This window comes from Saccostrea cucullata, unplaced genomic scaffold (assembly GCF_032062105.1).
Source record: "Saccostrea cucullata isolate Sc308-1 unplaced genomic scaffold, CSIRO_AGI_Scuc_v1 ctg1928, whole genome shotgun sequence".
NCBI lineage: Eukaryota > Metazoa > Mollusca > Bivalvia > Ostreida > Ostreidae > Saccostrea > Saccostrea cuccullata.
The window spans coordinates 1-12,447 of record NW_026937444.1 but is presented as its reverse complement, the minus strand read 5'-3'; the positions used below and the strand labels follow the sequence as shown (position 1 = coordinate 12,447).

Below are 12,447 nucleotides of genomic sequence, written 5' to 3'. Positions count from 1 at the left end.
ACGCCATTTTCATTAAAAAACGCATCGGTTTCTCATCGTATACCCTATCGCTGGAAAATGTGACTGATACTTAAAGAAAAATAAAATTTTCAATGTTTTAACTATAGTGTCAAAGTGATAACTATAGGAATTTAAAGTTTTCAAAGTGATCATTAAGATTTCAAAGTTATCACTATAGTAAATCATTTTTTTAACAATTGTAAATGAAAGTTTCCATAGTAATCACAATAGTTAATCAAAGTTTTCAAAGTGATTACTATAGTAAATGTAAGTGTCAAAGTGTTTACTATAGTAAATCAAATTGTCAAAGTGTTCACTATGGTAAATAATAAATTTCATGGTGTCAAAGTGATCACTTTAAAAACATTAAATTACTATAGTAAGCAATAGTTAACTGTAGTATTTTTTGTTAGGGCTTTACGGCTCAGAGAACAATTTTTAACAAATACCTTAAGGCCCGTAATGAAATATCTATTTTTGGAAAGATTCTGAATTGCTTAGGTTTAGGATTGAAAAAATTTGCCAGGACGAAATTATTGAATGGAGAGAATACAATTAACAAATCAGGTCCGATTTGTAAAGCCTGAATTTCTTAAATCTATAGCAGAAAGCTATATTATCGTTTATGTGCAGAATAATTTTAGTTGTAGATTTTTTTCATTTAAAATTCAAGATTAAATCAGATATACTTATTCAAATTTATCTGGATAAATTAAAAAATAATCATGTTTATAAATTAAGTACGCGTAAATATTGATAAGCTAGATCTTAATTTTTATAAATTATAATGATGTAATAGTACTCAACGACAATCTTGTAGCCTTTAACATGCTGCAATGTGTAAATACTAAGGTAAATATACAGTAAAGTTTGCTTACACGTTACATGATTTGGAAAGTAAAATTCAATCACGAGGAAAAAAATCAAGCAAAATCTTCGTCCGATAATCTAGAATGTTAATATCAAATATAATTTTTTTTCTTACAATCACTTGTTAATTTGCATAAGCGTCAGGATATGAAACAAATGGTATTGTACAATCATCTACTTGAAGATCAGATTTTGTTTCCGTTAACTACTTACTCGCTTCTTGTTTAGTCATGTATTTATGACATTCAAAAGTCAAACGATTTTAATTTACAAAAAACTTGTGACTTGGTTCATTTTAGGTCCTTCATACAATTTGTGCATATTTACATGTTACACGAATTAGAAGCATTGAAATGTGGAGCATTTGATAGAAGGTCAGTACTTCTTTTTAAACCTTTCATCTCTTTTTGTTATTTGTTTTTATTAGCAGCATATTCACATTGTATCATATCTATCGTATTTCTATGTACTGAGAAATCACAAACTTTTTCGGGGTTTTATTGGTTGTTTTCGAGGATCGATAAGATCTACAAATTCTTGAAAACCATGAAATGAAAAAAATCATTTTCATTAGTACTAAACATATTCTAACCACGCAAATATGTGATTTTATAGTAATAATGAATTATTCACTCAATTTTAATACAATTATGAGACATTAAAACATAATGCATCTGCTCAATATTCGATATTTCGCTATCGAAAATATGCGTCTACCCAAGAAACAATGAATATTTTTCGACTGGCACGGATTATATTGGGTCCATGTACTGAAGCTTTGCGTGACATTTTAAAAGTTTTGCCATCAGAATCGTCGAAAAGGATGAAAGAATATACAAACAACTTAAACTTAAATACAAAAAAGGAATCAAGGGGATATACAGTAAAACTCTGTTATAACAAAGTTGCTGGGACCTATGAAATTACTTCGCTATATCCGTAATTCGTTATAACCGTATTAAAAATTCATGAAATTTATACAGCTGGGGATACAAAATGACTTCGCTATATCCGTATATTCGCTATATCTGTGTTCGTACTAAACGAGTTTTACTGTATTAATTTAAGAAATCATTTTCGCTACAGCCCAAATTCCTAACATTAGGGATTATTCAGATTTTGACATATCTTTTTGTACTTATTAAGAAATGTAAATAAAATGCCTCTACATTCGGATGGTTGGGGAGAAACTCCCAGACCAGGATATTAAAGTGTTGCAGCAAACATTGAGAGGCTTTGCCTTGTAAGAAACAAATATTATGGGCACGCTGCAGATACTTCTCTTTTCGAATCAAAGTTCAGAGCGGAATGGCGGAACATCTGAGATATCGTTGTAGAACTAGATTGATTGATTGTAATTTGTTTAACCTCCCTCTACAGAATATTTCACTGATATGGAGACGTCACCTTTGCCGTAAAGGGCTGCAAATTTAGGCCTATGTTCGGCACTCAGGGCCTTTGAGCAGGGAGGGATATTTATCGTGCTGTTACACGGGGCATCGGTTTATACGTTCTAATCCGAAGGACCGCCCCATTTAGTCACCTTTTATGACAAGCAAGGGATACTGAGAACTTATTCTAACTCGGATCCCCACGGGGCTTGTAGAATCAAAAAACCACCTTGGAACCACAGGGGTGTACGAGGATGCCATCTGTAGTATCCGGAATTATGATGTCTTATCATGATTCTGTTATTAGTTTATGTACCGGAAGTGTACAATGAATAAATGATGTAAACAGAACATGGTTGTCGTGTCTGGAATGTATCTGTTAAACATCGGTCATCCTTACTAATACAACAACTGGCGACGGGGATGGACATTACGTTGCCATTATTTCCGCAGTTTGACCCGGAAACAGACAAAATCAACGCTGGGCCTCGATGGGACAGGTGGATAGGACGCCTGGAAAATTCGTTCATAGCCCTGAAATTAGTGAATCCAGTGGTGCCCGACGGTGAGTAACCTGATCGGAACGTGATCAAGAGTATAGACGATAGAAAAAGAGCCTTATTGTTACACTATGTCGGCGAGAGAACGTACGATATATACGAGGCGCAGAAGGGGACAACAACTCCAGATTACAGCGGTACAAAAAAGTTACTTACTGATTATTTTCGCCCTAGAAAGAACACGCAGATGGAAATATATAACTTCCGTTGCTAAAAACAAAAAGAAGGCCAGTCCCTTGATGAATTCCTGACAGAACTTCGAAAACGGTCGAAAAATTGTGAATTTGTTGACACAGACAGTGAAATTTTGTCACAAATTATTCAGAACTGTAGATCTAATCAGTTAAGACGTAGGGCACTGAGAGAAGCAGACAAGACTCTTGACGAAATTATTCAGCTTGGTCGTGCAATGGAAATCTCGGACTCACAAGCTACAGCAATGGAGAGGCTAGACACAGCAAGTGTAAACAAAGTGTTTAAAAAACGACCAAACCGACATCACTCAAAACCAGTAAAGCAACTAAACCATGTCTCGAAACCAAAACACAAAGGACAGTGTTGGAATTGTGGTGGACCTTTTCCACACTTGGACCGTCCATGTCCAGCAAAAGGACAAAAGTGTCACGACTGTCATAAAGTAAGACATTACAGAAAAATGTGTCGCAGTAAGAAACCTCAGAAAGTGAGATTAGTCAACAAAGAGGACAATAACCAAGACTATAGTGACAGTGATTCGGATGGTTATTGTTATGTTAAACTCATTGGACGCACAGAGAGTATCAACACGGTGCGAGGTCCTTATGTTACGGTGAACTTGAACGACAAGAAACTTAAACTTTTAGCTGACAGTGGATCCTCTGTGAACATTCTAGATGAGACAGATTATGAGAAAATCGGAGAACCAGCCTTACACAAAGGAAAAACACATGGAAAATTAGTTCCATACGGTGTAAAGGACACAATTAAAGTGCTCGGCATATGTGATGTTAAGATTGAAACTCCACAGAAGTTTACTGTGTGTACATTCTATGTAGTGAAGGGGAGAGGAGGATCCCTACTAGGATTCCCTACTGCGAGTGAACTGAACATTATTAAAGTGATCAACAAAGTCGAAACACTTGGAAGTAATGTTGAGAATGACTTTCCTCATCTGTTCAGAGGAATAGGTAAATTCCGAGGACAGCAAGTGAAGATTCATATTGATGAATCAGTACCTCCCGTAGCACAGAAACCCCGGAGGACTCCATTTCACCTACGCAGTAAAGTTGAAAAAGAGATTCAACATCTACTAGACACAGACATTATTGAAAAGGTTGAAGGCGAACCAACCCCATGGATCTCCCCCATAGTTACTCCGCCCAAAAAGAATGGTGAAGATATACGCCCCTGCATTGACATGAGAGAGCCAAACAAAGCTGTGCGCAGAGAGAGACATACTATGCCCACAATCGAAGAACTAATTTTGGATCTGAATGGAGCAAAAGTTTTCAGCAAACTTGATCTCCGCAGCGGATATCATCGATTAGAGCTTCACCCTGATTTTCGATTCATTACTACCTTCAGTACATACCTTGGCATTTACCGATATAAGCGTTTAAATTTCGGGATATCCTCAGCATCAAAAATATTTCATGAGACAATCCGACAAGTTATTCAGGACATCCCAGGTGCAAGAAACATTTCTGATGACATAGTAATATTCGGCACAGATCTCCAGCAGCATGACAGAGCTCTTCAGAAAGTCTTACAGCGACTCTCCGATAGTGGACTTACCCTTAACCAGAAGAAGTGTGAGTTCCGAACGAAACGGATTTCCTTCTTTGGTGTTGTATTCTCGGATAAAAGCATATTCCCAGATCCAGAGAAAGTAAAGGCTGTAAAGGAGTTCAGTCGACCTGAAAATGTCAAGGAACTAAGGAGTTTCCTGGGAATGACAAACTACAGCTCACGCTTTATCAAAGACTATGCCGATATATGTCAACCCTTAAGAAAACTTAACCATAATAATGTTCAGTGGCACTGGAGTCCAAAGTGTGAGGAAGCTTTTTATAAGCTGAAGGACAGTCTGTGTGGAGACACGGTTATATCGTATTATGACCCTTCAAAACCAGTAACGGTGAGAGTTGATGCTAGCCCAGTTAGGTTAGGCGCCATCCTTTTACAACAATAAAGTTGTCTGCTACGCAAGCAGAGCTTTAACCCCTGTTGAGTCAAGATACAGTCAAACCGAGAGGGAAGCCCTAGCAGTCACTTGGGCGTGTGAACACTTTGACCTTTACCTGAGAGGCTTGCATAACTTTACCATAATCACTGACCACAAGCCTCTGGAGACCATTTGGAAAAAGCCGCGACCACCACTCCGCATTGAGAGATGGGGACTACGCTTACAACCGTACAAGTTCACAATAAAATATTCACCTGGAAAGGATAATATGGCAGACTACGTTTCAAGACACCCTGTTCAGCCAGCAACAGATGCGAGAGATTTGTCAGAAGAAAATGTGAACTTCATCGCCCTGGAGTCTTTGCCACGGGCAATAGAACTAGATGATGTGAAACGAGCCACACTAAATGACATTACTTTACAAAAGGCCATTGATTTTACTAGGAATGGTGACTGGTACAAGATGACGAATCTGAAACAGGACGAAGCAGATCTCGAGGAACTGACAGCAATCAGTACAGTGCGAGACGAACTTACTGTTCACAGTGATAATATTCTGCTACGAGACACACGCATTATCTTACCAAAGGCCCTTCGTGACAGGGCTATAGACATCGCACATGAAGGTCATCAGGGGATGGCAAGAACAAAAGCTTTTCTTAGGTCAAAAGCATGGTCTCCTGGTATGGATGGAAGAGTTGAAAATCGAGTCACGAACTGCTCAGCCTGTCAACTCGTTACTCCTGAACGTCATACCATGGAGCCGTTGAAAATGTCGGAACTACCTGGTGGACCTTGGGAGAATTTGAGTATCGACTTCTGCGGACCATTACCCAGTGGAGACTATTTATTTGTGATAATTGACGAGTATTCGCGTTACCCAGTAGTCGAGATTGTGAAATCCGTCTCTGCTAAGTCCGTCATACCTGTATTGGACAAAGTTATAAGTGCATATGGAATACCCAAGATAATAAAGAGTGACAATGGGAGCCCATTCCAATCATATGAATTCAGAAGATATGCAGAACATATGGGATTTATCCATCGGAGGATAACACCACGATGGCCCAGAGCCATTGCTCAAGCCGAAAGTTTTAATAAGCCGTTAATGAAAGCTGTGCGCTCCGCTCATATTGAGGGACTTAACTGGCGGCAAGAGTCGTATCGCTTTCTCAGACAATATCGTGCCACGCCACACTCATCTACTGGACATACACCTTTCATGTTACTGTTCAATCGGAATCCGAAGACAAGGTTACCAGTAACCACTCACAGAGATTCGACTCCGAACGACTTTCAAGTTAGAGAGAAAGATAGCAAGAAGAAATTTGACATGAGAAGTTATGCAGACAAGCGAAATCAAGCAAAGGAAAGAGACATTAGTGTAGGAGATTCCGTCGTGATGAAAAATGAAAAACGTGGTACGATGCAGCTATACTTTTCATATGAGCCAAAAACCGTTACGGACAAGAAAGGATCCATGATCACCGTGGACAGGGAAGTAACACGCAACATGTCACAGTTCAAGAAAATCAATTCAGCAGTAAATAAAGAGTTGGAGAACAGAGCAAGGATGCAGGAGAATAATTGTGAGGAAATCGAGTTAGAGATGCACAGTTCTAAAGCGGATTTAGAAGATAGTGTTGTGAAACAGTCCAAAACCAGCCCATCCGTGAAGAACACATCTCAGAAACCTGCTGTGCAACCCTTGAGGCGAAGCCAAAGATCGAAACAGCTTCCTGTAAATCTTAAAGATTTTGTGTTAAACTGACATTATGTTAAATTGTGGCCATGCTGTGAAAAGGGGCACAATAATCCCCAGCAGGTCACTGGACTAGGAAGTCCTTATTGTTTTATTTCTATATTCCTAAGCATGTAATGATTGTAAAAGACATTTGTCTATCATAAGTTCAATGTTTAAATATAAACTGCTTAACCTTGATTAATGAAATATTAACCGTTTAAAACTAATCATAATTTTGAATGTTTTGGAATTTTGATTTTGTATCATTTATCTAAAGAGGGGAGGAATGTAGTATCCGGAATTATGATGTCCTATCATGATTCTGTTATTAGTTTATGTACCGGAAGTGTACAATGAATAAATGATGTAAACAGCACATGGTTGTCGTGTCTGGAATGTATCTGTTAAACATCGGTCATCCTTACTAATCTATAAGCATCGATACAACACCATCGACACAATACAAACCTGCTCCATGGATCCAGAACAAGAGAAAAAATACATTGAGTTATTTGGAGATGTCAGAGAATTTCCTAAACTGTGGATAATCTTTCAAGTAAGCGGGAGTTAAATTTCATAATAATTTGCTTATGAATATACAAGTCTTGAATTTTGGAATGGAATACTAGTGTGTTTTTATGTAAACAAAAATATATGATAAGTACGACGGATATTACTTTGCTATTTTTTTTTTTATGAATAACACCTGATTTACCTGTATTATTTTATGTAAACTTTAAATTTTTCAGGTCAGATTAAGACTATCCAGAGAAAGTTGATAGGAACTTTTTTTGTAAAATACTTGCGCTAAAGTAATGAAAAATTAAACATGTTAACGCACTGTATGAAAACCGAATGAAATTTTTATTGTTAAGGGGATGCAAAAGTACTCAGGAAATATTGCGCCAGATTTTTTTTAATGAACTTATTGTTTTTGATAATTCTAATACAAAATGTCTATGGAAGTAAAAATTAATGTTGAAGTTATATTATAATCAATATTAAGTAATTTACAGGAAAAAATAGTTACACAGACGGTTAGTATAAATAAAAGATTCAAATGTTCAATTTGAGGAAACTGGCGGATCATTTGTTATTCCCCGATCATGTCAAGGAGCACATGACGAATGTTACTGGTAAATTAGGGATGTCAACTTCTCCATGGCACCTGATCCCATCTCTGATAATTTATTTGAATTGGTTTGTAAGCTTGAATATTGTTTATTTATTCCATCAATTTTATTGTGAAAAGTATATTTAAATGATAATGTAATATATCAAATATATATTATTAATGTAAATGAAATAAAAGCAGGTTTCTTTCATTTCTTGTGGACAAAATAAAGCTTGATGTTAGGAATGAAATGTTTTCAATGGTTTCAAACAGAGATTGGAACAGAGCCATTTTATCTAAAATTAAGCAAACATAAAAAAGAAAAAAAGGAAAGACATGTTTGGATTTATAGAGATTCTGACAAAGACTTTCCTCCAATAAACCAGACCTATATGTTAATATTTTTTTCATTGAAAATCTACATTTTATACTTTTATAAAAATTTTTGTTTCCTAATTTATTGTATATAATTGAACTAGAGAAAAGGGAGAATTTTTAATTTAAATTAATTAAAAGAAATTAATTTTATAAATTGAAAATGTTTTTCTTGATATATGTATTTATGTGTATGAAAGTGTACAATATATTGTAAAATTATTTTCAGATAAAATATGAAGATAAGTTCAGGTATCACAAATTGAAGACAATTTGTTGTCTTTCCCGATCATCAACGTGTACTTCTGTAGAATAAAACAAACTTACATACCGACCCATTTCAATGAGCCGGAGAGGCAACAAACCCATTAGCTTAAAAATAACCTTTACGTTTTTGTTTTTCTTTTTGTAGAATTCTTCTTATTGATACAGATATCAAACCCCGGCTTCCAGATTGCGATATGAACGCTTTTTAGCTCACCTGAGCCGAAGGCTCAAGTGAGCTTTTCTGATCAAAATTTGTCCGTCGTCTGTCGTTGTCGTCGTTGTCGTCGTTGTCGCTGTTGTCGTAAACTTTTCACATTTTCATCTTCTTCTCAAGAACCACTGGGCCGATTTCAACCAAACTTGGCACAAAGTATCCTCGGGTGAAGGGGATTCAAGTTTGTTCAAATGAAGGGCCACGCCCTTTTCCAAGGGGAGATAATCATAAATTTGTTAAAAATTAATGGCATTTTTAAAAAATCTTCTTCTCCAGAACCGATGGGCCAGGAAAGATGAAACTCATGTGGAAGCATCCTCAGGTAGTGTAGATTTAAGTTTGTTCAAATCATGACCCCCGGGGCAAGGGTGGGGCCAAAATGGCCGACCCAAGTTTTACATAGGAATATATAGGAAAAAATCTTTAAAAATCTTCTTCTCCAGAACCACTGGGCCAGGAAAGATGAAACTCATGTGGAATCATCCTCAGGTAGTGTAGATTCAAGTTTGTTCAAATCATGACCCCCGGGGCAAGGGTGGGGCCAAAATGGCCGACCCAAGTTTTACATAGGAATATATAGGAAAAAATCTTTAAAAATCTTCTTCTCCAGAACCACTGGGCCAGGAAAGATGAAACACATGTGGAATCATCCTCAGGTAGTGTAGATTCAAGTTTGTTCAAATCATGACCCCCGGGGCAAGGGTGGGGCCAAAATGGCCGACCCAAGTTTTACATAGGAATATATAGGAAAAAATCTTTAAAAATCTTCTTCTCCAGAACCACTGGGCCAGGAAAGATGAAACTCATGTGGAATCATCCTCAGGTAGTGTAGATTCAAGTTTGTTCAAATCATGACCCCCGGGGCAAGGGTGGGGCCAAAATGGCCGACCCAAGTTTTACATAGGAATATATAGGAAAAATCTTTAAAAATCTTCTTCTCCAGAACCACTGGGCCAGGAAAGATGAAACTCATGTGGAATCATCCTCAGGTAGTGTAGATTCAAGTTTGTTCAAATCATGACCCCCGGGGCAAGGGTGGGGCCAAAATGGCCGACCCAAGTTTTACATAGGAATATATAGGAAAAAATCTTTAAAAATCTTCTTCTCAAGAACCACTGGGCCAGGAAAGATGAAACACATGTGGAATCATCCTCAGGTAGTGTAGATTCAAGTTTGTTCAAATCATGACCCCCGGGGCAAGGGTGGGGCCAAAATGGCCGACCCAAGTTTTACATAGGAATATATAGGAAAAAATCTTTAAAAATCTTCTTCTCCAGAACCACTGGGCCAGGAAAGATGAAACTCATGTGGAATCATCCTCAGGTAGTGTAGATTTAAGTTTGTTCAAATCATGACCCCCGGGGCAAGGGTGGGGCCAAAATGGCAGACCCAAGTTTTACATAGGAATATATAGGAAATATTTTTAAAATTCCTTCTGAAGATCCACTGGGCCAGGAAAGACGAAACTCATGTGGAATCATCCTCGGATAGTGTAGATTCAAGTTTGTTCAAATCATGACCCCCGTGGCTAGGGTGGGGCCAAAATGGCTAACCCAAGTTTTACATAGGGATATATGGGGAAACCTTTTAAAATCTTTTTTTCAAGAAATTCAAAGCCGTGATAAGTGATATTTATATGGAATCATCCTCAGGTAGTGTAGATTCTAGTTTGTTCAAATGATGAACGCCTGGAGGGGGAGAGTAAATTCAAGCCCGATGTGCTCAGGTGAGCGCTGTGGCCCCTGGGCCTCTTGTTTTTCTAGTAGACTATCGTGACAGAATTTACTTTGTTTTCAAAAGAATTGAATTGCGCTTTAACTTATCTGCGCCTTTTTATGTTCTTGTTTGCAGTAAAATAAATGAATTTAAAGTTTGTTTTTTTTTATTTTTAAAATCGGCAGAAACTTGGATTTGTTATTAGACTTCAACGCTCACGGCTGATTAGACGTGACTCAATGAACTTGTGAGGTTTTCGGTTTCATTTTTAATTTAAATTTCATCTCAACAAAAACGTCGTTGAAGTAGTCTTTCTGAATACAGGTAAGTTATATATATTCAATGCATGTTCGCGTGGTTTTCCATTTTAAATATTGGTTTCGCGGGCTTTTTAAGCAAAATGCTACCAGACAAAACTTACGGGTTGTAGTTATATATATATATATATATATATATATATATATATATATATATATATATATATATATATATATATATATATATATATATATATATATATATATATATATATATATATATATATATATATATATATATATATATATATATATATATATATATATATATATATATATATATATATATATATATATATATATATATATATATATATATATATATATATATATATATATATATATATATATATATATATATATATATATATATATATATATATATATATATATATATATATATATATATATATATATATATATATATATATATATATATATATATATATATATATATATATATATATATATATATATATATATATATATATATATATATATATATATATATATATATATATATATATATATATATATATATATATATATATATATATATATATATATATATATATATATATATATATATATATATATATATATATATATATATATATATATATATATATATATATATATATATATATATATATATATATATATATATATATATATATATATATATATATATATATATATATATATATATATATATATATATATATATATATATATATATATATATATATATATATATATATATATATATATATATATATATATATATATATATATATATATATATATATATATATATATATATATATATATATATATATATATATATATATATATATATATATATATATATATATATATATATATATATATATATATATATATATATATATATATATAGAGGGAAAAATAGAATATCTGAATGCGTAACAGGCACGTCTGTATACGACTCAATCTGTATAAAAAATGTTTTCCCACTTTTTTGTTTACAGACACTTCCGAGAATGTTTGAATGATATTGAGACACTACTACTTGCCGTCGGGGAAGACACATTTTGACTTATACACAGCACATGAGGTCATTGAGCAGTAAGGAAAGTTTTTTTTGTGCAAGCATAATTGTAGAAAAGTTTATTAAAATCTTTAAGATTCTTATAATCAAACACTTTTTAAATCAATCTCCTTGGGAGTGTATTACTACACATAATTTAACTAATTTACTTCACGAATTTCTTTACACACGGAAGTTAAAATGGACGCTCTTATGAATTTCAATGGAAAATTGTATATTGCGTAACTTCATACTACAGATGAAAATATTTTTGAACTCGTATATCAATTGATTCATATATACGAGTAGGGGGAGCCCGAAAACGAAACAAGTGTCTGTGTCCGGACTGACCTATAAAGTGACGTTATAAAAATCCCAGTCTTCATAGTTAAATGCACAAGATATTTTTTTCAGGTGTCCTGTCGGAGTTATACTTCAAGCTCTGATTCCTGCAGACTCAACTTTAATATTTAATGAGTAAGAAAATATGGACTTAATTATTTGCGTTTAAGACTCGGTCAACACCTTGAGCATAGTTGATAATGGATTTATGGATCTATAACGTGTTTTTTCTGAGTACATTATATCAAGGTAATTCTTTTTACATCAGTCTTTACTGTAATTTTTTGTTGGGGGAATGAAGATA

The 12,447-nt window shown here is 34.5% G+C and overlaps 1 protein-coding gene across 1 annotated transcript; it reads left to right on the top strand.

The window, feature by feature from the left end:
• Window positions 1-5,253: 5,253 nt before the first annotated feature.
• Window positions 5,254-6,756, top strand: LOC134248216 (uncharacterized protein K02A2.6-like). Its single transcript, XM_062730629.1, has one exon. The coding sequence runs from the start codon at window positions 5,254-5,256 to the stop codon at window positions 6,754-6,756; it is 1,503 nt and encodes a 500-aa protein (XP_062586613.1).
• The last annotated feature ends 5,691 nt before the right edge of the window (window positions 6,757-12,447 follow it).